Here is a 25,672-nt window from a genome sequence, read left to right as displayed (position 1 = left end):
TTGATGCCGCCGGGCCTATTGTGGTTCTAGTACTAGTATTATTTTTCACGGTAAATGGGATAAACATATATTTTGGAGTAATTTTGGTCTTTACTTTATCTTTTACGTATCACTTTGAATCTTTTCCGTAGTACTAGTTTACACTCAGCATACAAATGTTTAGCTATAAATTAAAAATTAAGGGAGTGATAATTGTGCAACTTTTATTTATTTTAATATCTCATTAATAGATTATTAAATTTCGAAGTGGATCACACCTACTCTAAAATAATACCAACCCATTTCCTACTCCACCCTAGTAACAAGTACTCCACCCTCGTAACAAAATAAAATAATCGTATAAATATGAGCAATTTTAATAAGTGATGGTGAATTATTTTATTTTGTTGTGAGTGTGAAGTAGGAAATGAATTGATATTTTAGATTATTTTATTTTGTTGTGAGTATGAAGTAAGAAATAGATTCACATTTTGGAGTAGATGATCCGTTCCGAATAAGCTTGTCCATGCATACGTTGAATATATAATAGTATCGATCAAGATTTTTATACTGTAAATATAAATTATATTATACTCATATTTATTTAAAATTTTAAAACTTCGCTACTTCGATAAAAATTGATCGAACACTGCAGCTTGAGTGACCTAAACATGCCCTCCAGCCACCGGAAAACTCCTCTTTCCGGCGAAGAATCGAGCATGGCCGGATCAAGCGGACGCGTCCTCAACACTCTCCTTGAATGTGAAGACCAACCTATGCGAGATATCATCCAGACCGCCGCCGCCGGAGCCAAAAACCTCAGCGACGCGAATATCGTGAATCTCATCTGCTCCGGTTTCCCTGATGTGAAATTCTCCCGCCGCAACCGCAACCTCCTAATCGAACGCGTCGCCAAAATCTCTCCGCTCTCGTGCAGGATAGAGAGCGCCGCGGACGAGCCAGAAGCGAAACGTCCGAAAATTGACGACGGACAGAATGTTAATAGGCAAATTGAGGTAGCTAGGGCTTCCACTTCAGCTAGTAGTTCAGATTCTAACGGTAGGGAACTCTGTTCTGCTAGGAGGGTTGCGAATGGGTGTATGTGTATTGTGGAAATGATTGGGGATTTACGGCAAGGAAATGAGTTAGGCGCTAGTAGTGAGGATAAGTGGCCCAATGTTCTGTGATATAGGTGGTGAGTGCTGTCTTGGCTCGGAGATGTTGGAGGATCTGAAAAACGCTGTGATTGTGCCTATGCGCCAGTTAAAACTACGGCATTACTTTGTAGGCAAACCTACGACCGCAATTCTGTTGCATGGGCCACCTGGCTGTGGGAAAACCATGTTGGCTCGAGCCATTGGAAATGAGGCTCGAATGCCGTTTTATGAAACATCTGCTGCTGCCCTAAAGTCTGGAGTTTCAGGTATTGTGTTTTATGCAAAGATTGCTGTGTTGTGCAACTTAATTGTGTAATGTTGTTGGAATACGAATGGCTACTGAATGCGGACTATTTAGGGGGATTGTAATTGCATAGTATGACTTGATTGTGCAAATCTTATGATGTGCTTTTTGGGATCCTATGGCTACTAAATGCAGATTATTTACGGTTGCATCATGCGACATAATGGCGCAATTTGTTGATGTGTTTGGCATGTGTCTCAAAATGCAATTTATTTGGAGGGACTGCATCATCTGACATATATTTTTGAAGTGTGTAATGCTTTTGTTGGAATGCGAATGACCATTGAATGCAGCTTATTTAGATGGACTGCAATTGCATCACATGACGTGATTGTGCCAATTGTGTTTTGTGTTTGTTGGAATCCTCGTGGCCACCGAATGCGGATTATATGACCGTGTGGGTTATATATATGCTATTCTTTTCTGTATGTGATTGGGCTACCTGTTCGGAATTGTGAATGTATGTAGAATTGTATGCTGCCAAGCTCAACTCAGTTGGTATCACTCTTTTATACATTGCTGAACCATTTGGGAAATCACATGAGTGCGAGTAATTTCAAAGAATCAACTGAATATTTAACATAGGCTAACGTTTCTATATGATTATTATCTAAAGAGGCTTCCTTGCTAAATCACTGTGTCACTAAGCTTTGTGTATAATTAACATTTTTAAGGATTGTGCTTAAATGAATTAATCCTCAACCATCATACTTTGTTTGCATTCTTTCCCATTTGACTTTTTGTTGAACCATGTTCAGGTGTCCTAGAGTTGTTCCTTAGTGCGTACAAGAACGCACCATCTATTGTGTTCATTGATGAAATTGATGCATTGACTTCAGAAATGGGAAGTTTGTCGCAATGCCCAGTAAGACAGTTGATTGCTTGCATGAACACACCTGTGAATGACGGTTCTGATTCTGAAAGATCTAATAGTCGACCTGGCAGCTATGTGCTGACAATTGGAGCAACCAATAAGCCTAATGCTCTAGACCTTGCCTTAAGGCAGCGGTTTGATCGTGAATTTTTTTTAGATGTTCCGAGAAAAGATGAGTGACGTGACATACTATCAGTTCTAACAAGTAATTATAAGGTCGAAGAGGATTTTGGTTTTGAGGAGTTAGTTGGGTGTACTCAAGGTTTTGTAGCAGGAGATTTGGTAAAACTAGTAAATATGGCTCGTATGTTTGCTTTAAACAGAGTCATTAACCAGAGATCTTACGAAAATAGTTTTAACAACGGGGTTGAATTGTATCAAACGCCATTTTCAGATGAAGAATTGGAGGAACTCACATTAACCATGTGCGATGTTCTGGTAATCTCTATTCTTTTACTCTCTAAAGATGGTAAAAATAGAATTGAGCATTGATACTAGATTAATGTATACTTTTCCCTTTATTTGTATCCTAAAAAGATTTTTTTCTTTTTTTTACCTATAAAAAACTATAAGCACAGACCATTTATCCCCTTTTCTTTTTTTTTTGTTACTTGAGAAAAGTAGTGTAATAATAAAAGAAAGAACTATTGATGTATGATGACAACTAGATAGCCAATTCTAGGGATCATAGGTTTTAATTGGACCACTGAGTCCAAAACCAGCATCCCACTGTTAAATTGGAGCCGACATATCGGTTCCACGGTCAGACTGTGAAATTGGAACTGCATATCAGTTCCACCAAGCTGGTTCCTGGTTCTATGAACAACAAAACTGTAATCAGCGGCTTAAGCGGTTAAGTTACTACGAAAAATTATTGTATTGTATAATGTGATGTCCAGTGGCGAGTTATTGCTCTTGCGTTTCTCCTATTTTCATGGGAAGTTGTATTGTAAATTTATACTTATGAGTTTATTATTTAACATTTTAACTCTAATTGTAAATATCGTGTTATAAATGTGATATGCTCTTAGTGTGTCTGGTATGACTTTCTGTCCCAACTTTGCTTGATACTTGAGGTAATACAAACTTCCTCCGTCCCAAATAAGTTGGGTCACTTCTTTTGAACACTAGGATTAAAAAATTGTGTTAAAAGAGTTGAATGATAATAAAATAAAATAGGAGAGAGAGAAAAAGTAGGAGAGACAAGATAGAGTAAAGTAGGTAATGAAATAAAGTAAGAGTGATTAGATGTTTTGTTTTTTTGTCAAAAAAGGAGAAAGGAATACGACTCAACTTAGTTGAGAGGGGGGGGGGGGGGGTAATACATAAGGTTTTACATCACATTCAGTAATAGGCTTCAGGCCAGTTAGGGTTCTACCTTTCTCGGAACCAGAACCGGAAGTTCTAGGAACCGGCGGCAGCCAAGCCAATTCTGTCTAGGCTTGTTGGTCAGTAATCTGTTACATCATACCTTCATCCTATTCTATGTGGTGATCAATTGTGAAGTGTAACATACAAAAACCATTGTTCTGTTTGGTTTGTGTGTGAGGGTGGGAGGTAGGGGAGTTGTTGCCTTGATCTATTTGTGCATTAACCTAGATAGCATAGACAGAACTGTGGGTAAATCCAACGACATACTGGCAGTTGTCTATCATGAACATCTGTGTGCTTCAAAAGTTCTTCCTGCTTCTTCACTTCTTCTCTTGTATAAGCATGGATATCTTTGACAAGATTACTATTTTTCTTTAAAATAAAGTACCTTCCCTTAACTTGCTTCTGATGTTGTTCTTTTTTTGTTTCAACTTCTTTAGCTTATAAATTTTGTGTATTGCATTAACTGGATGGATTATGCACGATTTTTAGGTGTCATATTTTTTGTTAAACTAACACAAGGTTTTATCTTTCCCAGTTAACATTGCCTTATCTAGAAACCTTCTTTTCCTAGTATATCTCTGAATATTTCAAATTGCCTCTGAAACTAGATCTTTTGTTCTGGTTAACTTTTAGCATATCAATGGAAACAAATATGGACTTTTGTACATTAGTTTATGTTATGTATTATACACTGATGGGAGACTGAAATTAATTAAAACTTTCTTCCTTTCACCATCTTGCTTAAAAATATCGAAAACAACCTTATGACAGGATGCTTTTGGGACGGTTCGGCCTTCTGCTAAAATGGAGGATTTTTCCACTATACCAGATACAAACTGAGATGATGTTGGAAGCCTTCAACTGTTGAAGTTGGAACTTGAACGTCGCATAGTTAAGCGTATTAAGTTTCCAAAAGTTTAGACGGTAGTTCCCTTTCCTTTTTGTCGAGCTAATTTAAATTTGGATGCCTTCAATTATTGTCAAAATTGCCATCATATTATTAACATAAATATAGTTTCTTAACTACATAGAGTAGTTCCCTTTCCTAAATTATTGATTTTTGGTCGTCTCATTTAGCAGTTTTGGTATGTCAAGTTTTACATACTTGTATCGTCAAGTCTCCCTGTTTCTTATGTTTGCTCTCCTGTCAAATTTGCACAAATTTACATCATATATCTTGTGACTAGCTAGCTAAATTGTTGAAAATAAAAGCTTGGTTAGATAAGATCTCCCAATTATCTTTTTTTCTTGATCAATTCTCGGAGCTCAGCATTTCCTAAATAAGCTATCTTTTTTAGTCTCTTGGGGAAATCGGGGTGAAGAACTTGCCGAACTCTTTTTTCCTTTATGGTCCTCCGGGTTGTGGAAAGACATTGATTGTCCAGGCTTTGGCTAAAGAAGCAGGAGCTCATTTCATGCATATCAAGGTTCTCTCTTTTGTTACATATTTGATCTGAATATAGTTGTTAACCTTTATTGATCATTGATTCTTATTGTGTTACTTAAATTCTCCATATAGGCCACTGAAATATCAAAGTTTTCCTGGAACAAGTTGATGGTGGAAAATATTTTCAAATGTGCAAAAACTCACCCTCCATGTATAGTGTTCTTTGATGAGGTACTTTCTTTTTACTTCGTTCCAATCTTGGTGATAATGGTATGGTTCCAATCTTGGCGATAATGGTATCGTTCCAATCTTGGTGATAATGGTATTGTTCCTGAGGGCTATTCTTAAACTGTAACCCAGACTTTTACCCCCTCACAGTAACTTTCTAACCCAAACATAAAAATTTTACAAATATAGCTTAAATGTCTCCATTATTCACTAATAACAAGCTGTGAATTATTAACACTATCTAATAAGGGAAGGGGAAAAGCAGAATACTCAACTGCCTTGTAAAGAAACTTATTGTAAATGACATGTAATCAACCTAATACAATAGAGAGATAGTATCCATAAAGGCTTTGTGGTTTGTTTTGTTTTTGAACAAGTAAAGAGAAACATCAAGCTCTCCTCAAGAAATGAAATGTTAACTTAGGGTTCCTTTTTTTCTACAAATAAATTTGCTGAAGCATGCTCGACTGAAATGTTATGTATGTCTTGCTGTTCATTGAATGGTTTATATCTCTTATGCAACGTCCATTTCTATCAGTTGGACATATATTTCACAGAATAAAGATCTAGAGGAGGACGAAGATGAATGGTTGTCAGAGGAATATGCAGAGGTACATAAATGGCACTTTGCATATGTTGCCTTTGATATTAATGTATCTATTACTCATCATATTTACATATTTAGCTAATAAGGATGATAATATCTTCTATTGCAGCTACGGAACCAGCTCCGTTATATACAAGGAGAATCTCATGTTTATGTGATTGCTAAAACAAGTCGGTGCGTGATGGTTCATGGTTCAAAAGGCAAAAATATTTCTGTGTCATATCATGCGCCCTTATTTTCTTCTCTTACTTGTTGACATATTGGCAGGCTAGAGATTGTGGATCGTATGCCGCTCATCAAAGAAGTTTTTGGTAGGGTGCTGTATGCTCCTCTTCCTACTCCAGAAGAAAGAGGAGAGATATTGAAAGCTCTTGCTCGAGACAAGCCAATAGATGCCAGAGTGGATCTGATGGCTCTAGGAAAAGATGTCGCTTGTGAAAATTTCAGTGGCTCTGATCTATTTGCATTGGTGAGTCCATTCTTGTCCACTCCTTATAAATGATGAAAACTGTTGTTGTTCTGGTTTAACTATAATAGCTGCATTGGTTAAGCAAATCAAATACTACATCTTTATTCTCTCTCTCTCTCTCTCTCTCTCTTATGTGGCATTGGAAAACTTACTTTGACCTATGTATGTTCACATCAAATTTCCAACTGTAAGAGTCATCGCGTACTAGAAGTCTGTAAAAATGTTCGTCTTTGTTTTGAGTATAAATTGGTCGAACTCAACAATTCAAGTCATGATATATATGACAATCAGTCCAAAATCAGTGTTCTGGCAACGATTTTCTCTCAAGATGTAGTAAGAGGGAAATACTGATAAGAAGTAAATTTTCTTAAATCTTAACACAACAGGTGACAGAAGCTTCTAAGTTCGCCATTGATCGGCCATCATTGTCCTGTGGGGGTGACATGGCTATCACAGATGCAGATTTCAAGGCTGCATTAGCTAAAGTCTCCCCTTCTCTCTCGGCCAAGGTGCTGCCGGTTTCCTACTATGTTTTTATTCTCCTTTATTTGCCCGTTTCTTCGCCTCACGTCTTGTTGTTTTTGGGTCCAGAAGCTCGAGAAATGGACGCTACAGGCAGAGAAGATTGATGTTGTTCGTGGTGTATCCGTGATGGACTGGTAGACTTATGTTAACTTAATTTTTGTGGATGATGTGAGTTTCCTCTCATCTTTTGTAGCATGTTATAACATCTTAAAATTTTGCATCTAAATCTCATATACGTCAACATCTTTGTGATATTGTCCGTACGGAACCAGGAACCTGTATAAATATTGTTTAATTGCTTTGTGGTTTGTCCAAAGAGTGATTAAGCCCTTTTAGTCTTTTTTTGGCTGAATAGAGGAAAACGCATCGTGTTCTGAGAGAACGCATAGGACAAATACACAAGCATTTATCATATGCGTTTTCCTCTATCTAGCCAAAAAAGACTAAAGGGCTTAATCACCCTATGCCTTCTATCTATATTTGCAATCCTTTAAGGAACCTTCAATTCACAGTTTATCAATTTGAGAATTTTCCCATATGTGGATTCTTATTAAGGGCTCTGGGACTCGTGTGCCACACCCACACCCTTGTCATACTTCGACATTATTCACTATTTTGGCGGAAATTATTTATAATGATGTCATTCAATTCACTTAGTTAATTATGTCTATAATTATACATATGTATGCATTATATCGATAAATTTAGACGTAGATTGATGGAGTTTTTCATCATGAGCAAATTTTTTTTTTAAAATTGCGAGATTGATCAGAATTGACCTATCTTTATTTTTTTTTTTTGACAATTATCCTAATTATCGCTACTACTTGCACCGATGGGTATCATTGTCATGTTTAAGTTCTGCTACCAAATGTCGCTCAAGCAAACACAACACTTTTCTTTGACCCTAGCAAACATAACTCTTTAAAATATCATAAAATCCTCGCAAACGAAACGTAAAGTTTGAGATATTGCATACCAATTTTAAAGTTTGTGAAAAATATCAGAATTTATCCAAATTTTGTAGTTTTGGTCCAAAACTTTTGGAGACCAATATCTAAAATAAATATTCCCTCCGTTCCCTCATAGTTGAGTCATTTTTCTATTTCGGGAAGTTCCCTCATAGTTGAGTCATTTCCATATATAGTAACTTTTTTCTCTTTCTTACTTTACTCTCTCTTCACTATTCATGGGCCCCACTGTACTTTTCAGCTCATCTCTTAACTAAGAGACAGCACCTGCAACCCTCCATCTCTTTCTTAACCATCTCTTACTCATCTCTTAACTATTCATTCAATTTCATTTTTTATTTTTATTTCCAACAAATTCAATTAATAAATAAAAACACACTTCATTAAATAAAATAAAAATTACAATTTAAAATCCTAAAAAATAAAAAATATATATAATTTAAAAAAATGCATAATTAAAAAAAATATATAATTAAAAAAAATACATAATTAAAAATACATAATTAAAAAAATACATAATTAAAAAACTAGAAGAAGGAGCTCCCTAGTGACGATCATCTAACGATTGCCAAATTTTGCCAAAATGTGCTCCATTAGATCCTCCTGGAGTTGGGCGTGGGCGGTAGAATCACGTGTCCTTACCCGAATAGACAACCGCTCTTGCAAAGACGGATGCACTCCCGTTCGAGGCGGACTACTTGCGGTTGAGCTTCCTGGGGTTTCGGGGTCGAACCAATTTCACGCCTCAGGTCCTTCGTCGGCGACAATCATGTTGTGCAAGATTATGCACGTATACATGATGTCGATCATATTCTCCATAAACCACTGTCGAGCCGGAGCTTTGATAATGTTGAATCGGGCTTGGAGAACCCCGAACGCTCTCTCCACATCCTTGCGAGCAGACTCTTGCTTCTGCGCAAAAAGAGACTGTTTTTCGTCTGCAGGCCTATTGAACGTCTTCACAAAGGTTGGCCACTTCGGATAGATGCCGTCGGCAAGATAGTACCCCATTTTGTACTAGCGATTGTTAGCGATGAAGTTGATGGCCGGCGCTTTACCATTCAGAACTTCAGCGAAGAGGTCGGAGTTGTTGAGCACGTTCACGTCGTTGTTCGAGCCGGGGACTCCGAAATACGCATGCCAAATTCATAGCCGGTAGTCGGCGACGGCCTCGAGTATGACGGTGGGGTGGGTGCCTTTGTGGCCGCTCGTGTATGACCCCCTCAACGCCACAGGGCAATTCTTCCATTGCCAGTGCATGCAATCGACACTCCCGAGCATCCCGGGAAATCCGTGCACTTGTTCGTGAAGACGGAGCAGAAACTGGCAATCTGCGGTGGTTGGCCTCTTCAGAAATTCGTCGGTGAAGGCTGCCCGGACGCCTTTGCAGAAGTTCAACAAACAAAGTCTCCCAGTGGTTTCTCCGACGTGCAGGTATTCGTCAAACGCATCCGCCGTTTGTCCAGTAGCAAGCTGACGGATCGCCGCAGTATATTTCTGGAGCGTCGTGTGGCTAGGACACGGCCAACGGCGTCGAACCCTTCTCTCAAGAACTCTTCCCGTCCCGCCAACGTACCCGCGATGTGCAAAAATAGCGGGCGTGACATACGGAAACGGCGACGGAAGTAGACATCTCCCCATACCGGGTTTGGACTGAAGTAATCACGTACCAACCTTGCGGCGGCTTCCTCCTGGTTACGATGGATATAAGTTCGGTGTCGCCTTTGAGGAGGCGCGGCGGCTTCCTCCTTCCTCCGTCGATCTTCTTCTAGAGATTCTTCCATTATTCGACATATTTGCTCAAATGGGTCCATAATGTATTAAATTTGAGAGAAGAAAAAATGACGGAATGATTTTATAAGAATTGGAGAGAAAGGAGTAGATGAGTGTAGTGTTTGTGAAATGGTGAATGGAAGAGGAATGAGTGTAGTGTTTGTGTGTAAAATGGAGTATTTATATAATAATAAAATAATTTAAAAACAAAAAAAATTACAAAAATTACAAATTTTTTTTTTATAATTTTTTTCGATTTTTTTTTTTAAAAAATTAATTTTTGCGCTGAAATTAGGACGCCCACTCGCGGGTCGGCGAGTGGGCGTCACGCATAAGCCCAGGACGCGCCACGTGGCGTGGCGCGTCATCTCGAGGATGGTCTCACCGCGTCGCACCAGCTATCGAGCCAGCTCGTCTCGTCGAGACGAGACGGGAGCGGCAACGCGACGCGTTGCGGATGGCCTTATTCTCTCTACTTTATTCACTTTATACTTTATTCTCTCTACCATTTTCTTTTTTCTTACTTTTATATCTATTTATTTAAGGGGTAACTGCTTTTAAAATCATCAACTTTCCAAGAATTCCGGTTTTTCCCACGAACTTTAAAAAGTTCGTGTAATATCACGAACTTTGTCGGGCGTTGCGATTTTCCCAATTACAAAGTTCGTGATATTACACGAACTTTTTAAAGTTCGTGGGAAAAACCGGAATTCTTGGAAAGTTGATGATTTTCAAAGCAGTTACCCTTTTCTTTCTTAAACTCCGAGCCGAAAAGTTTCGCCTCAACTATGAAGGAACGGGGGGAGTAATACTCGCGAACTAATCAAAATGATAGAAACAAAACTATTTTTAGTGAATGAATATTCGATTTATTTATAGTTGAAAAATATCCATTTTTACTTCAATTTCTCTTGCTAAACCACTGTGTCACTAAGCTTTCTTACTTCTCCACAACCTAGTCTCAAGATTTTTTTATACTTCACTTTGTTTCCATTTCTTTCCCATTTGACTTTTTTGAACCATGTTCAGGTATCCTAGAGTTGTTCTCCAGAGCATTCAAAAACGCACCATCTATTGTGTTCATTGATGAAATTGATGCATTGACTTCAGAAACGGAAAGTTTGTGGCAGTGCCCAGCAAAACAGTTGATGGCTTGCATGAAGGAATCTGTGAATGCCGGTTCTGATTCTGAAAGATCTAATAGTGGACGTGGTGGCTATGTGCTGACGATTGGAGCAACCAGTAAACCTAATGTTCTTGACCTTGCCTTAAGGCAGCACTTTGATCGTGAATTTTATTTAGATGTTCCAAAAAATTTTCAACGGCATGACATTTTATCAGTTGTAACAAGTAAATATAAGGTCGATGATGATGTTGATTTGAAGGAGTTGGCTAGGTTGACTCAGGGTTTTGTAGCAGGAGATTTGGTAGAACTAGTAAATAAGGGCTTTAAATTGTGCCATTCACTTGAGAGCTCACATAAAGGGCTTTAAAGATGGGTTTGAAGCTTATGGGATAGCATTTTCAAATGAAGAATTGGAGAAAGTCAGATTGACCCGGGACAGTATTGATGTAATCCTATTCTTTTACTCCCTACAAGTTGGTAAAAAAATTTGAGTATTTGATACACACTGTATTCATGCCTTCTCTACATACTTCTTTTCAAAGAATTTGAGTATTATATCCTTTCTTAGTTTGAGTAGGACTTAGGGGTCTTTAGTTTTTAAGAATTTTGTTTCAAGTAGGTGTCTTAATAGAGTCTGTTTCTCAGTTTAAGGACTCCAGATATTTAGACTATAGGAGAGTGTTGCTGGCGCAAGTTGTGTTGCCCTCCTTCGAGGTGTGGCCTTATTTGAAGGCATTATCTTGTATCATTTGCTGTTAATTTATATTATACTCCCAATGTTGCATGTTACTATAATCTTTTCCATTTCAAGTTGGTCCCATGTTGCTTGAGTCATTTTCATTAATGGCAAAAATAACAAATTTAATCTCTCTTACTCTATTCTTTCCACTACTTTAATTTTTCTCCTACTTTATTTATTCTTTCCACTACTTTTATTTTTCTCCTACGTTAAACGCATCATGTCTTTGATATTTTAGGGTCCAGGAACACAAGAAATGGGACAAGTAGATTGACTGATTAACAACCTTTTCACTGGCTTCAATCAAGTAGGCAAATCATGCAAATGGATCGTATATCGGTGACAACTCAAATATAATCTTCGAGAAATGCGTATTTAACAAAGATATTCATACAATGATCCGGATTTAACTCAAAAATATAGAAATCAATGGTAATCTTCGGTGACAACTCAAATAAAATCTTCGAGAAATGCGTATTTAACAAAAATATTCATACAAAGATCCGGATTTAACTCAAAAATATAGAAATCAATGGTAATACGTATTTAACAAAAATATTCATTAAAAACTGGAAAGTATTTGAACTGAACAACAAATATCATTTCTCTCACCTCCTTCCCCGGAATCAAGGTCGTTCCGAAGAAGCTTTTCCCCTCCTTTGGCTTTAGATCACCTTCGTCTCGGAAGTCTCATACCTAAAGAATCAAGAATGCAGAATCGACACATGATCCTGATTAGCAACAAGGACAAACTGACTTCCTCCCACCATACATGAGTACCGGTGTAAAATATTTTCTTCTCTAGTGCAGAGAAGCTCAAGACTGAGAGGATCAAAAATCTGTATATCCCCAGTCCGACCGAGAGACACACAAGCCGCCGAGGTGAGACAAGCAAACCAACGAAATTGCAGAGGGTTAACAAATTCGAAGAACTGCAAATCACCAGTAGGAGATAGCCTACAGGATCTGGCAGCTCCATCCAAATAACCCACCAACAGAGCATATGGACTACCAACTGTTCCAACGCGCACAGAACCTTGGGCCAACATATGGAATGCCGGATCAGCAATAAAGAAATAACAAACCCTAGACTCTGAGCAAGCAAGCACCATAGTGTCAGACAACAACCGAACGACTTTGGGCCTATCACCCAATGGCAAGTCCATACTCCCACCACTATACAATAGGGAACCTGAGGCTGCATCCCACACACGAAATGCTCTTTCACCTGCATAACAAACGAAGCGATTCATAAAAAAACAAAAAGAATTAGTAGTAAAACCAAAATTAAACTAAAGAGTAAAATACTAACCATCATAAACACCGACACAGATAGTAATAGAGCCTGTATAATCGGTAAGAAAGCCATCAGCATCAACATCACCTAACGAAACACGATGGTGAACGACGTCCCCTTCCCAAACACGATGGTGAACAGAGTCCCCTTCCCAAACACGATGGTGAACAGAGTCCCCTCTAGGGGGAATAACAACCCGACATATATCTCCACCGATATAAGCAATATTCAGATGACTAGGGCTGCAGAAAACCAATCCAGTGACTTCCATTTCCATTGGCCTCATTTCATCAGCACTTACGCATTTAAACTCATTATCAAGTTTATAAACAATAACAATCCCAAAACGTAAACCTACTGCAATGTATTCGTTGCAAGAGGAAATCGCAAGCCTGTCAACGTACAGACCAGACCCCAGTACACGATAGGGTATAACACTAACAGATATGTGACCTGCCCAAAATCTGACACATGCATCATACTGGCGCATGAACTCGCCATTCCAAGTCTGATGAGGACTAATAGACACAACCTTCCAGATAATGCCACATAGTCTAACCCAAAAATAACAAGATAGTCTCGCCCTTGTCAAGCAAACAATCTGCACCAACAACTCATCAAAAATGCAAATCAACTAAAACCAAACAAAATAAAGCAAATGAAGAACACATATACAATATGAACCAACAAAACAGCCATGCTGCAATAGATTGAACAAAAATCCAGATCACAAATAAGTAAGAAAAATCTAGATTTCTCACAAATCCAGATCAGGATTTAAAATAGGTTAACTTAACAGAAATAAGCTAAAACCTAACGAAATAGGCATGCAGCAATAGATTATACAAAAATCCAGATTACAAATTAGAAATCAGAAATCTAGATTTGGGAATCAAATCTAGATCAGGCAATGAAAATGGGGAAACTAACGCAAATCAGGTAAAACCTATCGAAACAGAGCAAATGAATAACAACACATACAAAATTAGGCAACAAAACAAACATGCTTCAATAGATTATTCAAAAATCCAGATCAAATATGAGAAATCCAGAACACAAATTGAACCTAGGTTATCCTCAAATCTAGACCATGCACTGAAAATAGGGAAACCAGCTGAAACCTAACGAAATAGATGAAAAGAGGAGAAACTCAAATACAAATAGAACAAGCACCTGCAAAAGTTGCCCGATGGTTTTAGCAGTATGAAATGAACCCAACCGGGGGCAGATATCAGCAGCATGACGGATCAAAACATCTTCCACGAAGAAGGAAGGAAGATCTGCAAATTTCAAGGGATCATCTCTATTCATCCATATACGCTGTGGAACCGAAAACATTTCGAATTTAGAATTTTGGAAATGAGGGGAAGCGACTTAAACAGAAATCTGCTAACAAAATGAAACAAAAACCTAGATTTGAAATCCATTTCAACTCATGGGCCGAAACGGGCCTCTTAGTTGGGCCTCTACAGTTATAAAAACTCTTAGTTGGGCCTCTACAGTAGTGTTTTATCTTTTAAAACAAAAAAATGTTTGAAGTTGTTTAGGAGTATGTAATTTAGCTCAAAAATAAATTATAGAGATCGAAAAAACTACTCTGTCTCAGATCTAAATAATTTAGATTCATTATCATGGAGAGATATAAAGACCGAAATCAAAAACGACTAATTGCATATATCAAAATCGACACGCATCTGAACACATCTAATTAATTTAGATGATGAATCATCCACAGAAATTAAAAATCAATATCTCAAAACTATAGAAAATAAGAAGGAAGATTACTGAAAAACAACTGACTCAGACCTAATTAATTTAAATATATTATGGATGTATCAACAACAAGAAATTAAGATCTATATGAAACTAAGAATACGAACCAAGAATTGAGAAATCGAAAAGGATTTCTATCCGTCTCAGATTTAATAGTTTTCGACATATTATACACGTATCACCGACGGAAACAAGATCGGTATCAAAAAAAACCAAAACTTTACTAAACTAACAAAATGAATAAAGAAATCAGATATCGAAAATTGATTTCTAGCTGTCTCAGATCTAATTGACTCAGATCTAATTGATAATTGACTTAGATCTGAGATCTAATTGAGATGTTGAGATGTTTCATCAACAGATCATTATCAAAAAAATCAAAACTTTAGAAAATGATTTCTAGCTGTGTCTCAAATCTAATAGATTCAGATCTATGAGATGTTTCATCGACAGAAATCAAGCTCGTTATAAAAAAATCATTAGAAACTTAGAAGAAGATGAATCAAGAACTCAGATAACAAAAAATGATTTCCAGCTGTCTCACAGATCTAATTGATTTAGATATGTATAATCGCCAGAAATCAAGATGGATATCAAAAAAATGAGAAAATAAGAACGACTGATTTCGGATAACGAAAAAGAGTTAGAAATGAAAGGGAATGAAAATCTAAAAAATTTAAGAACAAGAGAAAAACAAGAACAATCGTGTCTGAAAATATGTGGAGCATTTCAGAGGCGATAAAACTACAAGGAAATGAAAAGATGGCCTAGGGTTGCGGATGACCACTCTTTATATAGAGGGTATCACATGGGCCTCAATTATTTAAATATAGGGTATTGAATAATGGGCTACATTTTGGGCCTCAATAATTATTTTATTGAATAGTTCAGACTATTAAATGGTCCGTTAATCCGCCAATCCCATATAGTATTAGAGCATCCGCAACGCGGGCTCGATTTTGGCTCGGTCTCGTCTCGACGAGACGAGACATCTCGTCGCGCGACGCGACACGGCGAGGCCGGCTTCGAGCTGGCGAGACGACGCGCGCGCCCACGTGGCGCGCGCTGGAGCCTTGCGTGACGCCCACTCGCCGGCCCGTGAGTGGGCGTCGTATTTATGACGCAATAATTTTTATTTTTTTTTATAAATTCGAAAAAATCGAATTTAATTAAAAAAAAAAAAAAAATTTCAAACGGTCAAATGACCGTTGGGGACCAAACGGTCGAAATTTTCAAATTTTTTTTTTTTTTTTTTTTTTTTATTCTTCTATAAATATACTCCACACTCCATTCACCATTTTACACTCAAACACAACTTTCATTCATCATTCCTCTTCCATTTTACACACAAACACTACTCTCACATTGTTGAAAAAATGTCCGGCGATGGAAACTCCAGCGGCGGTGGCTCCGGCGGCTCCGGCAGGCGGCGCTCCGGCGGGTTCGACTTGAACTCGTTCGACGATTGGGCGAGCATGTACAACTATTTGGATACTCCCGGTTCGTCGCCGGGCACCCAAGGCTCGACCACCCCGCCGGCGTACCAAACACCACATTTTGATGTGGATGCATACTATCGTCCCTCCCCCCCCAGAGGTACGGGCAATCGCCGGGATTATCCCAAATTCCGGAGAATTTTTTGGCGCCTGATCGCAGTTTGCCCGACTGGCCAATTGGTGGAGGCTCCGGCTCCGGCTCCGGCTCCGGCAGGATCAACCTCACTCTCGGCGTCAATGCCGAGGAAGAAGAGGAGGAAGAGGAGGAAGAGGAGGCAGCGGCTGCAGAGGTTGGTAGAGACGGCAGCCGTCATGCATACAGCCAAGCCGAGACGTTGGCTCTGTACGACGCTTGGATCAGCGTCTCATTCTCATACGATCCGGTCGTCGGGAATCAACAAACCCACAAGTGCTTTTGGCAAAAAGTCACTGAAGTTTACAACGCCCGAAGGCCGACAAATAGGGTTCCCCGCAACGTGAAGATGCTCCGCAGTCATTGGGAGCGAAGCGACAAAGATGTCAAAAAATTTTGCGCCATATACAGGGGAGAAGAGGCGAATTATCAGAGCGGAGCCAGTGGAGCCGACATTCTGAGAGCGGCGTTGCGGGTCTTCAAAGACGACGTCGGCAAAGATTTCAAGCTTGTCGATGTTTGGTCGCAAGTCCACCACCTTGACAGGTGGGCTGGCGGTGTCGAGTCGGGCTCGGGCTCGAAACGCACGAAGCGCACGGCGCGTGGCCACTACTCGTCTAGTGATGGTGGCGAAGGTAACACCTCACGTGAGGGTACGCCAACCGATGATGTAGGGGGGTCTTCTTCCGGTGCACGACGTCGGCCGCAAGGGACCAAGGCGGCGAAGGCAGCTAGAGCCAGGGGGAGAGCGAGAGCGAGAGGGATGGGACGCGGCGGACCAAGCCAGGCGGGCGAGGGCTCGGGCTCCGGCACGGGCACGGGCTCACACACCCTAATGTCCATGTACCTAGTCGCCACGATGGCGGACCTCTCAAAAATGAATCCTGGCCAAGTTGAAGCCCATATGGCCGGAATTGAGTATATGAGACGTCAACTTGGTATAGTTGTACCGCCGACTTCGGGGGATGATGATTCGCCGGCGGAGTAGTTTTTTTTTTAGGATTTTAAATTATGTACTTTTTTTATTTTTTAGGATTTTAAATTATGTATTTTTTTCTATTTTTTAGGATTTTAAGTTGTAATATTTATTTTATTTTAATGAAGTGTGTTTTTATTAGTTGAATTTGTTGAAATTAAAAATAAAAAATGAAATTGAATGAATAGTTAAGAGATGGTTAAGAGACGGTTAAGAGATGGAGGGTTGCAGGTGCTGTCTCTTAGTTAAGAGATGAGCTGAAAAGTACAGTGGGGCCCATGAATAGTTAAGAGATGAGATGGTTAAGAGACGGATAAGAGGCAAGCGTTGTGGATGGCCTTAAGAAGTAATCGGTAGTTTTACACCAATTAATCTCATTAATTATCAACCAATTAACAATTACCCATTTACAAGTCTCATTTCTCAAAATGGCTATTAATATCATTAATTTCATAAATTAAGAATGAATTGGCTAATTTGGCATCAATTGATCTTATTAATTATCAATAATTTACTCATTAAAATCATGTTACATTTTTGTTTCAATTTTTTATTTATCAATAATTTATCTTAAGCCATTTTCTTATTTGAATTGCCTATTGTTTAAAAGACTTCTTAATTCCTTAATTTTCAAACCGTTATCTCACATTTTATAGAGTTAAATGTGATATGTATATAATGGAGTATAACTTCGAAATTTTGTCAATCTAAAGTGTACTCATCAGTAAATGAGAGATATCAAAAAGGTTCTTATGATCGATAAATAATATAATAGCTATAAAATCTATACGAGAAATTTACTAATAGTGCCGTTAGTTAAAATGTCATTTTCTTTTTATTAAACTTAATTTTGTAGATACCATTCGTAATGTTAATTAAATGGGGAATGCCATACATTTTGTTCACAGTTCCAATTATTACTGTATAAAAGACCTTTCAATGTCATTATGATAATTTGGATTGTAAACTATACATATAAATTTTATATATAAATTTAAATCTTATTAAATAGAAAAGAATGAAGGTAATAAAGATGAGGAAATGAAGAGTTTTTTTTTTTCATAATGATGGAGGAAAGTTAAGAGGTTATGAAATAGAGAAGGCCATAAGCAAGAGCATGACCGTTGCATTCTATCAAACTTAAGAGAATGAAGGTGATGAAATAAATAGGTTTTTTATTCTTAATAATTTGAGAAAATAAAAGGTTTTGATAGTGGGAGAAGTGCAGATTTGATCAAACAAGACAAAGATTGTAAAATTGCAACACTGACTCCACTGTAAAAATTGGGTACTTTCTTACTACAACTAAGGAGCAGTTATATGACCGTGTTCTAATAGTAAGAAAGTTGAGAGTAATGCTTCAATGAAGTGAAACTAATGTAAATTCTTTAGTCTTTACAGTACATAAACTTTTTTTGTTTCCACATTCAATCATTCTTTTACATTTTCAATGCGACTCTTAACTTTGAAAACTATAATCGTATGTGTTATGTTATGTTGTATGTGAAATATACTATAATATTTACTCCAGGTATTATTTGTATTTTCTTTATTTTGTGGTGATGGTGTTTCAATATTGTGATTTGAAAGTTCTTTAATCATATGTTGTATTGTATTTAGATATGTGCTGATTAGCCTGTTTAATTTCATGCGTTATGTGGTAATGCAATTTCAGTTTTTGTATTATATATTCAAAAGATTTTAATTACTACTAATATTTAAGAGTTAATTTAAATACTAATAATTTATTTTTACTTTTTATGTTTAATAAATCAGTATTATATGCATATTTGATGAAATATAATGGGTTTGCACGAACGGAGAGATTCTATATGTTATACTCCCTCCGTCCCAAGATAAGTGACTTGTATTCCTTTTTGGGTGTCCCACTATAAGTGATTGACCTATTTCCATTTTTAGCAAAAAGTCATCACTCTTACTTTATTCTCCACCTACTTTATTCTCTCTTCTCTCCTCTACTTTTCCCTCTCTCATACTTTACTCTCTCCACTTTAACTTATTTAAATACCATTCCTTAAATCTCTTGCCCAAAAAAAAAGTTAGATTCTTCATAACAACGTTGCATCAAGTTGATTCTTCATAGTATGGGACGATGCACTAACTTCCCATCCATATGCATCAAGTTGATTCTTCATAAAAACGTTGGTCAAAGAATTTGCACTGCTGGTTGCATAAGCGGCCAATCTCTTAAGCTCCTGGCACATCAAATAATGACAATTTCGAAGACAATCAAGATTTCAACTTCAAATACTCAATTCATATATGGTTTATCTAACCATCGTATTGCCAATAAATAAAAATCAAGTGTGTAGAAAATTGTAACTGCAAACAAAATAGAGTTTGTAGAGCTACTAACTGCCACTGTAGGCGATTGCATGGTCCAAGCTTCAGATTCCTTGTCGTAACTAGTAGCCAGAAACATAGCAGGCTTAGCATTATGCATATTCCCTTCGTATTGTTTTCTGTTTGACATGAAAGATTCCTGAACAAAGATGAGATGTATCAACCAAAAATTCTCCAGAAATGAGAACATATGATAATAAATTATAATTGCAGCAGTTACATTGATTTCTTTGCCATCATCAGGAGTTAAATCGCCATTGATGTCTACAATTAAAGGAGAAAAACTCCAATTGTACTCTGACAACAAACGTAGGAATCTGCAGAAAAATAAAATCATCAGATTCAGATAAAAACAATTAACTGAAAGTCAAAGAATATAAGAAAGCTGAAAAACAGTGGTACAGATATCCAACTACTTAAGAATGCAAATGATGTAACAACTACTCCAAACAGCAGACACAGTATTCTTCATGTTACAAATGATGAAGGGCACATGTTCCTTTCGAAGCCAGTTTCCCAAATCTTTATCTTCTTAGAGACTATAACATCAAGTTAGATTTATCTTCTTAGAGACTATAACATCAAGTTTTGTAAGTTTATTAGGCAAGTTCAACTAACTGCATCAATTTCTAGACTATCAAAAGGTCCAACTGCCTATGGAAGCTATAAGCAAATCCAGTGAAGCAAGGAGTTGGCAAATAATTCAAACCACATCCAAGAAAATGTGAAATGTGTTTCATGTTATGAAAGAGAAAATCAACCTCAGAAATCCAGTTATCCTGGAGCATGGGGGTCTGAATGGTAAAGGCTTCAAAAACAAGTGTGCAACCAAAAGCTCAATAGCCTCTTCAGGTAATGAGTTCGAAAATAGATGCGCAGACACCCACCGTTTCGCAAGCCTACAAATGGAGAGGAAAAGATTACACGTGTAAATATAAAATACTGGGAGGGGGGGGGAGGGAAAAAATTTACCTGACAATAGGCCCATAAATTGGATAACGGCCTCGTAATCCATCAATCATGCTAGAATGTTGACTTCGAAGAAAAAGTTTTTTATCGGCGGATAGTACATGCTTCGTCTGGCCACCTACAAATAAAAAAATAGTTGAAGAACATTCAAACACCCAAAATGTAGCAATTGATCAGGATAAAAGGATCCATTACCAAGTTTTTTCACCAAGCTTAAACCTCTCTCGTGCAAAATCTTGAGACGAAATGCATACCCAGACACAAAAATATCTACATCATCCTCTGTAGCTGTGCATGTAATCCCAAACTTCGAGTGAAGGCTATCATGCAGTTCATCGGATAACTTAGTCATACATTCTGGTATAATGACAGAAATCTAATCAATAATACTCCCTCCGTTTCACTATAGTTGAGGCGGAACTTTTGGGCACAGAGTCTAAGAAAGGGATGTTTGGTGTGTTAAATAAATAGATAAAAAAGTAAGAGAGAGGAAAAGATAGAGATAATAAAGTATAAAGTGAATAAAGTAGAGAGAATAAAGTAAGAGAGACTAAAGTAAGAAAGAGAGTAAAGTTACCATATATGGAAATGACTCAACTATGAAGAAACTTCCCGAAATGGAAAAATGACTCAACTATAGTGAAACGGAGGGAGTACCAAGTACCAAGTACCAAGTACCAACCTTTCTGCAATTCTGAGAAGGAAAGCAGCCTTGGTCTTCTCCATAGCTTGCTCATCCATAGGCCAATTTCCAGAGCCTTCCAGCTATAATGAAATCAATGTTAATGTTAAAAAGTTGATGCATAAGAAACCTAGACATAAATAAACTTTTCTTGCCTGAATCATAACTTCTAACGGCCGTACACATGTTGCAGTATGCTTTTCCAGCTTTATTCTAGCGCTTTCCTTATTTGCCAATGGGTGTGGAACAGGGGGGAAGACTGATGTCAACCTAAATGCTGTAATAAATGTAAGCACAAAGCAACTTTTAGGAACAGAGTAGTAGTGGAATGCTCTCTAAGAAACAGATATGGAATAAGTTACAAGGAGAAGAGGGAGAGTGATCAGATATATAGATGGTAAATTACTTGAAATTTCTTTCTTCATTTCAATTTCTTTCCATTTCTCCTTTTTTAAATGCTACCACTGCAAGTTTCAGAAAACTAAATACGCCATTGGACTAATGTTTACACTACAGAATTGGATCGGAAAGCACCAACTTCACCGGTAAATCCACTCAAGAAACCAAAAGGATGGGCTCCTTGTTTGGCAAAGCTGGAATCTATACTCTAGGGGGGGGGGGGGGGGCTGATAATTGTTTACAAGTAAAAATTGCAATATGTTGCTAAGCAATCCAAAATAAAGTTGGGGATATTTCGGAATACATACCTAAGAAGCTTTCTTGACCATGGTAAGCTGGGATTAGAGGACTGGCAGATTCTACTCAGCAAAAAGGAATTACTCTAGTTTTTTACTTGGGTATTGTAACTTAACCTCTATATTTCAGAAAAGGTATGTTTGGCAAGCATGTAATCATGTGATATCCTTTAGGCACAATAACTGAAGTATCTCAAGTAATAATTAATCAGCACCAATGCACCATACATTCTCAAAATTACAATCAGAAGAAGCATTTCTCCAAAACACTCTAATGAGCTTGGTTCTTCCTCTCAGGGCTTGATCAATGACACACAATACCCTCTGCTCATAAGACCTCCAACATTCATCATCCAAGCAATATCCAGAAACATGGAAATCATGGTTGTCCTTTAAATTCAACCTAAAAGGTTACAGGTGAATTTTCATCAAACTAATAATAATTAGGTTGGATGTGAAATTTCATCAATGTTTACATCATAATCAAAAAGCAATATTGCATATGAATGACCCTATCTACATTCTAATCTACCACAAAGATGCTAGTTTTTCACCCAAAGCTGTTTGATGCCTAGTTATTAATTTGCAGCTTCAGGTATGAGATCATTATTCTGTCTGTCTTTGCCTCTTTATCTTTGAATCTTTGACATAATATAAGCAAACACTTGCCCAAAAGAATGTACTATTTGAAAAAATGACAACTTAGCATTTTGCTTTCTTGGCACAAACAGATAGCACAGTACTAAATAGTAAATACTAATATAACATGACAGCTGTTTGACAATTGGAAAATTTGTGCGTTGTAGTTGTTTAATATCTGAATTAAAAAAAAAAAATCAAAAGATCCAAACCAGCACATTTACACAAAGAAAACCCACCCACCATACATGTAGGGTTTCAAAAAAATTACCTTATGCAATAGTCATATTTGGCGGGATAATCAATATTGGTCATTGAAAATCTCATCAAAACCTTCATACTCACATTTATCCATGCAGCTTAGTGCTACAGCAGCCTCATGACGTAGCTAAATACAAATTTAAGATCTCTCATGTTAGCAAACATGACATGGATATGCCAAACACAGATTTAATCACAAAATGAAGGTACCTCTTGGAAACCACTAGGTGACATTCGGAAGGCCGCATATTAGTTGCCACATGGATCACAGATCATAACTGGAAATGACTGCAACTGTGTCTTCCTCTCCTGCAAATCCAAAGAAGAATTGAACTACTAAAATGAGGAAGTGAAAGCAATGATAACACTTCTTGAAATACATATTGTCTAGTATTAGTAGCAGGGACAGATACGGATTGTTTCCTCCAGATATTCCCTACAGATTATATTTCTATGGTCCAGCTAGTTTCTAGCATCCTCACTCTTCTTCGCTCTTAGGGACAGTGCATAATAAGTATAGGATCCGAAGCTATAGGAATTTTGATAAAGAAGGCATCTTGTGCATGAGAATACCTATTTGTCATAAAGGAGAGAGGAAACAATATCATATTGAATTACAAACAAGAAGCATCCTCCACATAATAATAGCTTCACAACAAAGATAGTGGGCACAAATTTATGCAAAAACATCTTACTTACACCCTAACTGCATATAGCCACTTCTACAACAAGTAAAATTTGCACAGATATCTCATAAATTCAAAGTTCAAATGGTTTGTTAGGCACTCTACACTTCCAACTAGTAATTCTACAGGATTTAGCATAAAGTTGCATGACTAGATAGATCCGAACAAAAATGATAACTGGCAGTATGAGAATATCATGTAGTATGGATTCAAGTGAAAGGTGATTAGTAGCAACTGAGATTGAGCATAATACCGTATTTGAAACATTTCTTTCACCTTCAGGTTGAAAGAAAAGTCCACTATCCCATACTTTGGAATTTGCTGCAAATAACACAAAGGCAGTTATTAAATGCTTTAAAATGCACAATATTTGGTTAAGTCTGCACCTGCAGTAGTGCATATGAATATCATATGCCAAAAAAGGAATCTGCAAATTCACGGTTAATGTTTTCATGCTAATAGGCAGGATTTTTGCATTAATTATAAAAAAATTACATATGTATTAGTATAAGGTAGCCGAAAGTAATATTTGATATACCAATGAAGTCCAGAGTGATGCGCAATATCTGCATTGCATTCATTGAACTATGCCAGACTTTGTTACGAGGTACGCCGTAATAACAGTTATCATGAATCCACTAAGGCAGTCATGGACATACAGAGAAGCCTTCTGAGCCCAAACCTACATATCACACAAAAATACAATGGCCATGCTTAAAAAATATTCCATCACTAAAGAACGAGAGAAAACAAAATAGAATGGAAAAGTTACAAGAATAATAATTAATAACATTATCAGCTTAATCATACTTTTAAAAGGATCAATGCCTCCCCCAATTCCTTGCATCCTTTAAAAGTTCTTTTAATGAACTCTGCATTCTCCTCAATAAACATGTCCTCCAGAATACTGTTGTTGTACTTCGGGGTTGCTGTTAAAAGAAAGGATTTCACAAATTTGTGATTGACCATTTAAATAAAGTAGAAACTTTCACAACTATAATACCTTGATTCAGGGAGCGAATGTTGTTCCTCTCAAAGCTCAATTTTGAGAAGGCGAAAAGAGAGGGTGCGGTTGGAATTATTTTCACAGAAAATGCTATATTATCGGATAGTTGTACAGCTGAATGATTGACATGCTAGTGATTCGTTAGCAACCCGACAGAAATCAATAACCATAATGAAAGCATAAATAAAATATACTCCGGTGTTCATACCTGGATAAACAACCAACACAGGCTTGTGTGCCTCATTATGCAAAGCCGACCATTCTACTCCTTCGACGAGAGGAGATGACTTCAAATGCTTCTTGATTATACAAAGATAAAGAAATCTTTTCGCATGGTAACGATAGTTTAGATAGTCTTTCTCATGGAAGCATTCCTATCAGGAAACATAAGAGACAGCTCAAATTTTACTCAATGATTGTATAACTGTTTTCAAGAGACTAAAATTAATTGAAAAATTCCTAGAGCTCAAAGAGACTAAAATTGCCTAATTGTGGTGAAAAACTGAAATTTAAGAACCTTAGGCAGGCGAAGAAAGAGATCGACGCTAACATCTGGCCTCGCAACGCATTGAAGCGAATAACTCCCTCCAATTTCTACAGATTTCGGCTTCCTGAAGTTGAAATCCACTTTATCAGCGCCGACGTCTCGAACAAATCTCGGTGCAACATTTGCTGTGACCTATTCGAATTTGTTAAAGTAAAAATAATAGAAGCATCACTAAATTCAACGAAGGAGCTGAGAGAATATTACCGGAAGGCCGTCGGGGATGCTATCGACGGCATCTCTGATGGCTGAAACGACGCCGTCTACAATTGAGGTGTTTTCTGGAGAGTAATCGAGCTGCGCCTCCTTCAGCAGCTCTCTTAACTTCAAATTGGTGGCGCTTTCGTTGATTTCTGCTGCAGAAGCCATTGCCAATACCAACCAACTCTACAATCCTTAGCAAATTCCGCTTCGCCTTTGCATTCAAGGCCAATTTCTGTGTGTTTTGTGAAGGAAAAACAGAACGACGAAGAATATTCGGTTAACAGGGTTTTAGACTGATAGAAATTATATTTTGTTTGGGCTTTTCTTACTTGAGCTGTAATTGGGCTTGGATCATCAAAACTACTACTATTAGCGGAGGGACCGAGTATTAAATTTTGATGATCATGTTTAGGGAGGAACATTTGGGTTTCGGT

General features: G+C 37.6%; 2 protein-coding genes and 2 pseudogenes across 6 annotated transcripts; 2 read left to right on the top strand and 2 right to left on the bottom strand.

Moving 5' to 3' along the window:
• Positions 1–619: 619 nt before the first annotated feature.
• On the top strand, positions 620–7,199 carry LOC125207616 (cell division control protein 48 homolog C-like; annotated as a pseudogene). Its single transcript, XR_016135609.1, has 11 exons — positions 620–1,402; positions 2,199–2,752; positions 4,460–4,606; positions 4,987–5,115; positions 5,208–5,306; positions 5,436–5,452; positions 5,842–5,914; positions 6,020–6,084; positions 6,178–6,379; positions 6,766–6,888; positions 6,971–7,199. The product of XR_016135609.1 is annotated as a cell division control protein 48 homolog C-like (transcript).
• A 540-nt stretch (positions 7,200–7,739) lies between these two features.
• LOC148932927 (cell division control protein 48 homolog C-like) lies at positions 7,740–11,141 on the top strand. The gene is made up of 2 exons (XM_089065289.1): positions 7,740–7,743; positions 10,678–11,141. The coding sequence occupies exons 1-2, from the start codon at positions 7,740–7,742 to the stop codon at positions 11,139–11,141; spliced, it is 468 nt and encodes a 155-aa protein (XP_088921415.1).
• Positions 11,142–11,963: 822 nt separating this feature from the next.
• LOC125199398 (uncharacterized) lies at positions 11,964–15,341 on the bottom strand. Of its 3 annotated transcripts, none has more exons than XM_089066041.1 (4): positions 14,221–15,341; positions 13,984–14,130; positions 12,826–13,411; positions 11,964–12,741 (listed from the first exon to the last, which is right to left on the bottom strand). In XM_089066041.1, exons 2-4 carry the CDS (start codon positions 14,119–14,121, stop codon positions 12,218–12,220), a joined length of 1,248 nt encoding a protein of 415 aa, XP_088922167.1. In that variant the 5' UTR covers positions 14,122–14,130; positions 14,221–15,341; the 3' UTR covers positions 11,964–12,217. The 3 variants fall into 3 exon arrangements, with proteins under 3 accessions (XP_088922167.1, XP_088922168.1, XP_088922166.1); XM_089066042.1 differs by having other exon boundaries at positions 14,691–15,341; XM_089066040.1 differs by having other exon boundaries at positions 13,984–15,341.
• A 3,546-nt stretch (positions 15,342–18,887) lies between these two features.
• Positions 18,888–25,515, bottom strand: LOC125199409 (uncharacterized; annotated as a pseudogene). Its single transcript, XR_016135608.1, has 19 exons — positions 25,242–25,515; positions 25,008–25,169; positions 24,699–24,864; positions 24,488–24,604; positions 24,295–24,413; positions 24,023–24,166; positions 23,738–23,805; positions 23,009–23,107; positions 22,809–22,925; positions 22,127–22,301; positions 21,610–21,661; positions 21,359–21,480; positions 21,204–21,286; positions 20,717–20,841; positions 20,525–20,639; positions 20,314–20,451; positions 19,773–19,869; positions 19,566–19,691; positions 18,888–19,404 (listed from the first exon to the last, which is right to left on the bottom strand). The product of XR_016135608.1 is annotated as an uncharacterized LOC125199409 (transcript).
• Positions 25,516–25,672: the final 157 nt, after the last annotated feature.

Source organism: Salvia hispanica, chromosome 2, assembly GCF_029641045.1.
Source record: "Salvia hispanica isolate PSC_SH4W2 chromosome 2, Shi_PSC_v1, whole genome shotgun sequence".
Taxonomy (NCBI): domain Eukaryota; kingdom Viridiplantae; phylum Streptophyta; class Magnoliopsida; order Lamiales; family Lamiaceae; genus Salvia; species Salvia hispanica.
Note: the sequence above shows the minus strand (reverse complement) of the source record. Positions and strands in the feature narration are given on the sequence as shown.